The sequence below is a fragment of the Malus domestica genome, chromosome 14 (assembly GCF_042453785.1).
Source record: "Malus domestica chromosome 14, GDT2T_hap1".
Classification (NCBI taxonomy): Eukaryota; Viridiplantae; Streptophyta; class Magnoliopsida; order Rosales; family Rosaceae; genus Malus; species Malus domestica.
Genome location: NC_091674.1, coordinates 20754075 through 20764839, shown reverse-complemented (window position 1 = coordinate 20764839; position 10765 = coordinate 20754075). Strand labels below are relative to the sequence as shown.

At 35.0% G+C, this 10765-nt stretch overlaps 1 protein-coding gene across 4 annotated transcripts; it reads right to left on the bottom strand.

The window, feature by feature from the left end:
• Window positions 1-231: 231 nt before the first annotated feature.
• On the bottom strand, window positions 232-2713 carry LOC103452583 (short-chain dehydrogenase TIC 32 B, chloroplastic-like). 4 transcript variants are annotated; one of them, XM_008392094.4, is made up of 9 exons: window positions 2548-2713; window positions 2316-2451; window positions 1999-2230; window positions 1810-1889; window positions 1571-1727; window positions 1208-1289; window positions 1006-1093; window positions 866-912; window positions 232-760 (listed from the first exon to the last, which is right to left on the bottom strand). In XM_008392094.4, the coding sequence occupies exons 2-9, from the start codon at window positions 2437-2439 to the stop codon at window positions 557-559; spliced, it is 1014 nt and encodes a 337-aa protein (XP_008390316.1). In that variant the 5' UTR covers window positions 2440-2451; window positions 2548-2713; the 3' UTR covers window positions 232-556. The 4 variants fall into 4 exon arrangements, with proteins under 4 accessions (XP_008390316.1, XP_008390314.1, XP_008390315.1 ...); XM_008392092.4 differs by having other exon boundaries at window positions 2316-2480; window positions 2548-2700; XM_008392093.4 differs by having other exon boundaries at window positions 2316-2457; window positions 2548-2700.
• Window positions 2714-10765: the final 8052 nt, after the last annotated feature.

Here is a 10765-nt window from a genome sequence, read left to right as displayed (position 1 = left end):
TTGTTTTATATATATGCTACACTAATGAATGCAAGAGACTTAGTGTTTAAGTAGTTATGAACATTAATCTGTATTCGAGGTCTTAAGTTCGAATTTCTCTACTCTAATATGGCTTGTATTGAAAAATTATATAAAAATTAATACACCAATGACCAATCCAATATTCTAAGAGAGTAAGACCGGCATCATCTAATAACATACACCTCAAAAATGATATAGAAACCAACAAAATAAACAACTTTAATTTCATTGGTCATGACTTGGTTCCAACTAAGAAAACCATTCATTCACTTCATAATATATATTCATGCATCAAAAGCCTTTCCTTTATCTAAATATTAATATATTCATGCCACTAAAACTACCACTTATGTTCAAAGCTAGCTGTGTAATTATATTTCTCCTTCTTCTTTCCTATTTAACTCTCTCCTCCACTTTACTACTGTATTTTAGCTAGCTAATTTAACAGACATTAAGAAGTAAGACCTAGCTAGTTATATAATTAAGATGCTTTTCTGTTTCTATATATATGATTGACGATCCATTTTTCATTGTTTTAGCACTCCAAGTGGTGGCTTGGATCAAAGATAGCATTGGAATTCTTGGACACCATGATTTCAGAGGCGGACCATAATCGAGCAGCTTCGCTTAAGTTCGACCCCATCTTCGACGGTGATGTCTCGTTGCAATCAGCAAAGTACCTCCCAGACACGCCCAACAGCCTAGGATGAGTAGCAACATAACATGTCGTCGCAGCAGCCTTCAATAGTGCATACAAAGAAACTAATGTTATCGCATAAAGAATATAATGAACTAAACTGTTATTGACGCTCCAACATAATCATCCTAATATTCATAAACTAACCTGAGGGATTGTTTTCAAGAGCTTTGAAGCAAAGAGGAACACCAAATCTACATATTCAAAAACCCTTTTCATTTAGTACAAAAGTATTACACAAAAATTTCAACTAATCAATTCACAGTTTCTTGTGACGAAAACCGAACCTGTGGCAAGACCTTCACGTTCTCGGGTGAGGCGGGTTTTAACGATACCCGGATGCACGCAGTTAACGGTCACGTTGGCCTCCATTTCCTGATTTTAGTAAAAACATTGAATTAAATAAAATAAATAAAACAAAATTAGGGACAATAATTTGAAGAAAAACACAGAAACAAAGAAACAAAAATCGCTTTTTAATCATCAAACCTTGAGTCTGCGAGCAAGTTCCTTGGTGTGCAAGACGTTGGCGAGCTTCGAGAGCGCGTACGCACGTGTCTCGTCGTACTGGCTAAGCTTCCAGACAAATTTTCCAATTCAGATAAAAAAAAGGTCAAACTCCCGAAGACAAATTGATTATAATCATTTAAACAATCAAAATGAAATCCAACCCGATCGATCGGCTACAGTTCCCGATTCTTCATATCAATTTATGTTACCAATCAACGTTTAATAATAACAGTATGTTACTAATCTATGTGTTATAGTAACAGTGATAACATAGTTCATACATCACAAACCAATCAAATCATAATACTAAATAATAAATTCACATGTTATAATGTAACTCACCTTCTGCTTCGGCTTATCTTGCCAAGATATCGGATTATATCGCCGGAAAACCAGCCGTGAATAGACGACGACACGTTCACAATTCGCCCTTGAACGCCGCTAACCCCCGCTGTTTCGATCATTTTGTTGAGCAACAGCTTCGTCAACAGAAAATGACCTAAAAAATATTAACGTGTTCAATAAATAATACAAAAATAAGTATTAACTTTAGCTTTAGTCGGAGTAAAAGTTATAATTACCGAGATAATTAGTAGCAAAGGTCATTTCGATTCCGTCTTCGGAAATCGCATGCCCGTGCGCAAACTTTCCGGCGTTGTTTCTGAGACAAACAAACAAACGAAGCCTTTTCAGTCAGTTTTCGTTTTCTTTTCTTATCTTGCATTTTCTCGGCAGCCAAGCAGAAAACAAGAAAGAAAGAGAATATTTACATAAGGAGATTAAGAGGCAGCCGGAGGGACTCGAAATCGGAGACGAAGCTCCTAACAGAGGCGAGGGAGCTGAGATCGAGCGCCATGACGATGATCTTCGAGCCCGGAAACTCGGAGACGATTCGAGCCTTGGCATCCTCGGCAGCTTTGAGGCTTCGAGCCGGGAGGACAAGCTTTGCCCCGCGCTTGGCTAAAACTTGGGCCGTCTCAGCTCCGATCCCTGACGTGGCACCTGAAATAATCCGAAAAACCACACGATCGGTCAAAAAATAAGGAAAACTGACTGTAATCAGACGGCGAGGATTGTGCGTAAGTACCTGTGATGATGGCGGTGATCTGGTGGAGATCGGCGGACGCGTCAGTGACTTGCTCGGCTGTGCTCTTTGAACCGTAGCCGCTGGCACCGGGTGAGCCGATCAGGTACTTGAAAGTGTCGAGCATTTTTGTGTATCACTGAGACTAGTGTATTTTGACCACGTTAACTATAACACACAACAAAACAAATGAGAGAGAGAGAGAGAGAGAGAGAGAGAGAGGCAAAGCACGTACGTGTTTGGTTAGGTTATTCACTATCTCTGAAGGAGTAGGAGCCGCTTTGCACAGAGACTGAAGAGAGAGGGTTGAGGAAGGAGAGAGAAAACCAAGAGAGAGTGGATTGGGGGGAGAGATTTTATGGTGAGGTTAATTTGGTTATGGTGGAGACAATCGATTGAGATTGAGAGAAGGGGATGGCAGATAGGATAACGAGCTTGTTTGAAAGAGATTTTAAAATAGTTGAAAGCGGTTTTTGTGAAAGTATTTTTAAAAACAATCCTTTGCAAAATTCAAGTAACTCTTAGAAAAGCACTTCAGTAGGGTGGATCAAGTTTTCAAGTGCTTGAAAAAATATTAGCTAATGCTTATTGCAGGAAACACGTCAAGTGCTTAATTTTGAAATCCAAAAATATTTCTCTGAAATCGCTTTAATTTTAAAGGCACTTTCAAACGACCTATGTATATTTTTCAGTGATTGATAGATCAAGTTAAAATTTTATTTGGCATGATTAGGTTGATTTGCTTTTTTTTTTTTTTAATTGTGGTCCTAGCTAATCCATCTACCTTCTACTTAAGTATTACTCATTCCAATTTTTTGTAAATATTTGAATGAAAATTTAGAAAATAAACGATTCGAATTATGAGAGAGAGTATATTATGAAGTTGGCTCAACGTGATATAGTTTTTAACTAATTAGATGCTCATGTTTATATAGATACTTTTACAACATACATACATACATACATACATACACAGTCATAATAAAATTACGTCATAATAGTGAGGCTAGTCATAATTGAGAATCGAACTTATCACATGTATATATTTTTGTCGTATTCATGTGAGTCAAACTCCAACATAATATCTCATCAAACCAAATGGAGACAAATTATTTCTTAAAAGATTGAGGGATGTTAGGGTTATGATTGATCAAAACTTTTTGGGTGTTCAGAGAGTACTCGGTACTCAGGTATTTTAACCATTAAATCTTTATTTTTTATTTTTAAACAAAAATAAAACGGTTAAAAATACGAAGTATGAGATACGATAGAGCACCTAAAAAAAATGATTGATTGTATTAACGGAAAAGAATCAGGCAATAATGTATCAAACCATTTACTATATCTTTTTTATAGCATCTTTAACCATTAAATTAAAGGTCTAGCAATAATGCACCGAATCATCTACTTCCAATTTTGTTTATCTTTTCTAAAAGTATTTTAAATATTAATTTCTGAAATTTTCTTTGAGATTTCCTTTAATACAATGTTAAAGGACAAGGAAAAAGGGCCATGCTCACTTTTCTTGTACAATTGATGAGATTAAGATACTATAAGAAAAGTTCCTATGAAAATCTAAATTCATCATCTAGTGAAATTGAAAACTGTAAGGTTAAAAAAAAGAGCAACATCTTCTTCCCAAATGTAGCCAAAACCCACCCCACTTTCACCTGCGCAGTGCGGAGTAGACCTGTAAACGGGTCGGGTTTATTGGGTTTAGGTCGGGTTCAACCCGACCCGTTAAGTTAACGGGTCACCCGAACCCAACCCGTTAAGCTAACGGGTCACCCGAACCCGACCCGTTAAGCTAACGGGTAACCCGTTTCATCTGTTAACAATTATTTTTTATTTTTTTGCATAAAGTTTATTTTTTGTTATTAAGACTTTACTAAAATTACTAAAATATCATCAACTAACGGGTGCTAACAGGTGTTAACGGGTCCTAACGGGTCAAACGGGTTGACCCAAAGTGACCCGTTACTTAACGGGTTGTTAACGGGTTCACCCGTTAGCGACCCGACCCGTTAATCATCTACCCAAATACAAATATTAACGGGTTGGGTCAGGTCGGGTTAACGGGTTGAGTCCAAAATGCCAAGCCTAGTGCGGAGGCGGAGTGATTGAATAGGGAAAGAGTTGGGCCTTTTTTTTTTCTTTCTTTAGTTTGATTTTTAATTTCTTTAAACATTTTCAAAATATTAAATAGTTAACAGGGATTTTATTACAGGAATAAGTGGATCCAATGATGCCATATCAGCGAACTTAAATTTTTTTAGTAATGTAAAAATTGAGTTTCAAAATGTAAAATGGCGCAAATGTTTAATTTTTTTAATTTTATTATTATTAAGTAGAGATGAAAATGGTTCAAAACCTTTATAATAATTAAGGAAAAAAGAGAGTTTTCAACCCAAGATATATGAGTGAAAACTCAACATCATATTTATTAAGATATTAAACCATATGCAAAATAATAATAATAAAGTGGCGCACATTAAATTTTAGAGAGCAAAATAAAATTAAAGTGGAGTTTCAGATAATACTCCCAAATTAAGCCGAAAAAATAAGCAAGTAAACACAAAATAATCATATAAAAACGGGTTACATCCTCGTGGGATAGTGGGTAAACCATTTGGGATCGAATCGGAAATTAATTAATTAAAAAGGAAAATAAATAGAAATTAAATAATAAGAGTAGAGAAGGCACAAGTGTCAAGGAATTAAGTGAATGAAATGAATGTACGAGAGTGTGCCAATTTGTGTGATTTGTCAAAGGGGAATCGCACGTGAGAGTTCCAAGTTTCTTCAGATCGGTCAATCCTGCCACCTCGAATCTTGCATTTTCTTTGGAATATAATAGTCGCCTCCGGTCAATCATTCTTGTTCAAACCTCCTCTCCTCTTTCGTTTATTTGATTATTTATTCTATTTTTTTTTAATTTGCTAATCAATTAGGTTTTGATTGTTTTTATTTTGTTTTGAGCCACTAAATACACCAATTATCCTTTAATAATAACCTAAGACATTCTTATAAACACAACTTTTTAAGTCATTAAAGGTAGTTGCGGTTTTGTGTTTAGGTTTAGGGCATTACAAAAAAAAAATTAGTTATGAATATATAATGTATCATCCTCAACCGGTTGGACAACTTTCCATTAAACATGATTTTACAAGTCAACTTGTAAGGTTGTGGATATATGATGTATCGTTTTTTACTCAATTTTCTCTTACATTCGTAAAACATAATTATGTCCATTAATTTACAAGGTTTTTTTTTTTTTAAACAACATAAATTTATAAGTTATGGGCATGTGATTAATTGATCTTTAGTCTCGAGGAAAATTTACTTATGTCATTGTTTGGGTCTAAATCCACATTTTTGGCCGAATAGAGTCTCGGGCAAATCGTGGAGTGCTCGGCCAAGAAGTAAAATGCAGTGTTGATGGAGTAGCCGAGTTCCGGTTAGGGATGTTGGGGATTGAGATATTTTCAAATAAGGATTAGAATATATTAAGGATTGATGATTGTTGCTGGTGGAATAAGGAATGAATTAGTCACATAATAAGTCTAGGTTCAAATAATCGAAGAGGGCGAAATTTGGCCACAATAGTTTCAGCCGAGAATAATTCTGAGCATGTTCAGAGAATATGTCGAGGAATTGGAATATTATCATAATTTTTCTACTTTGACATGCTTGGCTATCACAAATTCACCCCTATAAATAGAAGAGGTTCTGCAACATGAAAAACTCCATCAACTCAACAAACAAACAACTCAAACACTCTTCATGAAAAACCCTCGCTCTACATGAAACCTTCTCACAACCTAATTATCCTAACCCCCCATCCCCCTGTCAACACATATTTAGTTCGTCAGAACATCACTGGGTTGACAACCTGCAACATATTCAGTTCGTTGGAACATCATCGAAGCTGTAGAACTTATCATTCTGGAAGTACCTTCAGTTCAGTGGAACATCACTACTTCTAGTTTGGTCGGTTATCTATCCAAATCTATGCCAAGGAATCATCTTTGATTCCTTTGCTAAAAAAAGGCCACTTCATTATCTTCATAGTGAAGTGAATTTTGTTCTATGATTGGTTACTCTCAAGTGCATTTGCAATCCATTATTCAGACAGCCCAACCATGTTCACCATAAAAACTCTCATCTCTTTTGAGTACATGTGTCCCTCTAACTTGATACCGATTCAGTGCACTTATATTCTCACGAATATAGTTGAGGTGGCCAAACCTCGTGCATGGGATTCTAAACTTTGTAGTGAAACATGCAACCTTACCTTTAGGTTCTAGAACCCTAGCCTAAGAGGTGTTCCTTCCTCGGTCGTAGTCGCACAAGTGCAGAAGTTAGCAGCACATTAGACACCACCACCACATCTATTCTACTCACCCAACCGAGCTGAGTTGTGAGTTGGCTTGCTTGCATTCACAAGAATAACATAGTTAACTCATAGTTACTCGGCCTACACGCTACATAAGCTTTATAATTTTTAGAATCAACAGTCATGTCAAATAATCACATGTCTAAGTGTACCATTTCAGTTCTCTTTCACCAAATCGGAAACCTATAGGGTATACCTTGCATATGTTTCATGTCAAATAATCACATGTCTAACTGTTCCATTTCATTTGGCAAAATGGGAATTCCATCGACCTAAAACGGATGAATTATAAAAGTTGATTCTTCATTCAATCCAATGAGGTTGTATAATTGAACAAAGAGAATATATCAATTCTTTTAGGGCACGTTAGTTGTGATGTGTAATAGTTTTGATAAAAGTTGGGTACAAGAGGTGGTAGCTCCTTTATATTATTAGCCAAAATGTAGATAATAAAGCGAAAAAGAAGTACTGAATCTTTAGCTTTTGAAGCTTTTCTCTATTTCTATAGTGCCCGTGCCCTCCTGCGGGGACCTTATAACATCATATCATTCTTCCACAATTGATTAAATTCTATATAGTATTACTCACATTTGTATTGAGAGGGTATATGATGTCATCTCCTCACATTAACTTGTATATCTGGTGCTGCCATATCACATGTCTTTGCTTTTCTTTACGTTATTTTGATACCATTCGTGATTGTAAACCCTTCGAAAAGAGTAGTCACATTGAGAAAATAAGGGACTACAATTACCTTTATTCTTTGTGAAACCAAAGTTATAAATTGGGTTAAAAACATGAATTTTTTTTGCTTCACTAAGCAGCATGTAAGTGAATATTTTCGAATTTTCTAGCAAAGCATAAATAACCAGTTGGGCATGTGTTCGTTACAAGCCGGTTTTGTAAGGATAAGTTGTACTCGTTAGCAGTAACTGTTTGTATCAAAGTTTTATATATGCACTGATTGTATATGCAATCATATATAGTGGTTTAGGGTTTAGGCTGAGGAAGATTTCTAGTACGAAACTGCGACGATCGAATTGTCATGCAATCTAAATGCATCACATTGGAAGGATAGAACCCTATTATATACATAAGCTCTTATAGTAAAGCGGTTTTGTTGTTTTTTTATCCTTGATTCAGTACAGAATGCATTAGGTTAGAAATTAACATGGTGCTCTCATGCGGTCCTAACCCTACAGATCCAGTTCCTCGGCCCCCAATCCATATATTAATAGATGTCAATATATCATTTATACGGTTCTTTTTACTTTAGACATTATCTGTAAATTTCAGAGGCCATGAAAAAAATGTTCTTATCCTATCCTAACATGCTGCTGGCATCTCATTCATCTTGCTGGGTATTTATCATGCCCTCCTATCTCTAAAGGTGGAAACATTTATGCAGCCTTTCACATCTAGGTTGTCCATTGGCCGCAACCCTAAAACCAGAAAAAGAAAAGGTTACAATTAATTAATTTAATTCTTATTAGGTCTTCGTTGAACAACAGGAAGCCAAAAAATAAAAAATAAAAAATTAACTTTAAATTCTTGAGTTGCATGGAGTTTGATAAATTATAACTCGAATTATTAAGAACGTTCACCACTACACTCGAGGTTCTGTATTCAATCTCTCATTTCCCAAATATCCAATGAAAAAATTAATAAGAAATGAATTGTGGATTGAAGGCATGCACCGGCTAGCTAGATGTGATCTCTTGATGTGCAATTTTAAAATGAATCAAAATCATTTTGGAGTAATAAAAGGTTTAAAATCAGTGGCAAGCTAGCTTTACCTTTAAGTTCAAATGCTGCTTATTAGAGCACTTTCATTAAATATAATTACTAGGTAGAGACAAGAAATAAATAAATAAATTATCTATTAAGTATTGGGATTATGGTCCCGTTTAGCAAGCTCATCTGTTGCACTCCAATGAAGCCTCGTAACCTTCTCAGCAACCCTAATAAAGTGATTAAAACATTGGATTTGGGTGTTTTGTTAGTTCGCCAACTCTTTTTGACTAATCAAATTGAATTGATTAAGAAATGACCAAATCCCATGACAATATTGTTTAACCTTGTTTATATAATATGCAAAATCTTGGAGCCTTTGGTCATTGTATACTTTCCACTCACTCATTTCCCAATTCAAATATAGAATAACCCATTTTGTATAATCAAAAGCATAAGGATTTATAGCCATTTGAATAATACCACGATTCAATGATTGCCACTATCTCCTTTGTGTATACCTGCAGAATCTTGCAGGGTCCCTCTTCCCTTAAAGTTAGGGTTCAGGGCTTCCAATCTTAATTTTTCTGTAAACTATTCTCCATTTGATGACATCAATCATCCCTTTAACTCAATCACACAATAGTTAGTAAAATCCTTAGTTTAATGTATATTAATATGTTAATGAGTTTCTTATGAACCAAGGTTACATCATTGCACCGTCACACCATTTTGGCACATACATACACTAAAAAATTGTTATTTTGATAGGTTGCACACACACACACACACATATATATATATATATATATATAAGTAAGATTCTTCATGTACTCTCTGTCATTTCATGTTTTTGCACAATTTTTATGATGTTGGCACGATAATTAACATTAAACAGTGAGATGATAGAGAATCTATAGAGAGAGTCTCACTTTTGAGAGAATCCTCTTAGCAAGTATCAATAGTTAATATGCTTGTCGAATTTATAAAACCTAAGAAAATGTGAAAGGCTCTTCTAATGATAAATACCTGATTTTAGGATTCATGGGCTACATTACGTGTTATGTGGGTTTAATATAGGTTCGGGTCATAATATGGTTGGGTATCCGGGTCATATTAATGATTTGTATTGTATGATGCACTCTTGGGTTGTTCAGCTTCCGCTCAGCTTCTTAATATTATTTTTGTGATTAGGACAGAAAGGTTAGATTTGCCATAGAAGAGGCACTGATTAGGAGCTTTTGATTGATTGTACAATAATTTCCCAAAGCTGGTGGAAGTTGATTAATTAGTTAATCAAAAATTTGTGTAGCTGTTTGATCATACTTCAACTAATATGTGACATATAATTGGCATTAATCTTTAGTGACTCAAAGCCTCAACCCATTTGAATGGAAAAATATTTAATTAATTAATTGATTAGGTCCTAATCTTATGTATATATGTAGTGGGTGGTGGGTCAGTTTAAGGGATATAGATCCTCTAAATGATGGAGAGATCTTTGTTTAACTAAGAGTAGGTTTGGCTGTTGCGTTGTAAGTTGTAATTAGCAGTTCGTGTTGGTTTTTAGGGGAGGACAATTTATAACAAGAATAAAAAGCCAATGCCAACACAAGTCATCACACGTACATGCTCTGACTCGGATGAGATAAAACAGATTCCCCAATAAGCAATTGGATTTGATATAGGTGCGTAATTTAGAGGATCCTTGTTAAAATATGTTGTCTAATTTGTAATTTAAGAGCAAGTGGTGAATGGTGCCTTGGTGGTTAGAGTCGTCTTGTTCAATCCGTTGCATTTCGAATTTAACCCCCTTTTTCTTTAGTGTAAATTAGTAGTAAGCTTGGTTAGTAAATTCGGAAAATCGACATAGGTGCGTAAATTTGCTGAAAGATATTTCCGTTTTGTGTATATTTCTCAATTATAGGGAAAATACATTGGCAAGAGAAAAATTATAAAAAAATAATCCATATTTAAAAAAATCAGGCATAGTGTATTTGTCACATTTATATTACTCTTCTTAATGCACATATTTTTCACATACGTTTCAATGATACAAATCTTATAGGCAAAAAAATGGGAGCTTTATATATAGAAACAAAAACTTACATCATATTTCAAGAAATTCCACTAGTTTTTAAACATGTCAATAAGAGACAAAAACTTTAACCCGTCATCGACCATTTTTGCAGAATCAGTTTAATCCGGCATCGACCATTTTTGCAAATCAGTTCAACCCGTCTTCAATTATTTTGCAGAATCAATTCAACCTCTTCGACCATTTTTGTAGAATCAGTTCAATTCGTCTTCGACTATTTTTGCAAAA

Excerpts from the sequence above, each read along its gene's own strand:
- LOC103452583 (XM_008392094.4), bottom strand. The coding sequence starts at position 2,439 with ATGCTCGACACTTTCAAGTACCTGATCGGCTCACCCGGTGCCAGCGGC. Across the intron at positions 1,890-1,998 it reads CTGCCTCTTAATCTCCTTAT|AAACAACGCCGGAAAGTTTG; the intron begins GTAAATATTCTC and ends TGTTTGTCTCAG. Across the intron at positions 1,094-1,207 it reads AACTTGCTCGCAGACTCAAG|GAAATGGAGGCCAACGTGAC; the intron begins GTTTGATGATTA and ends TACTAAAATCAG.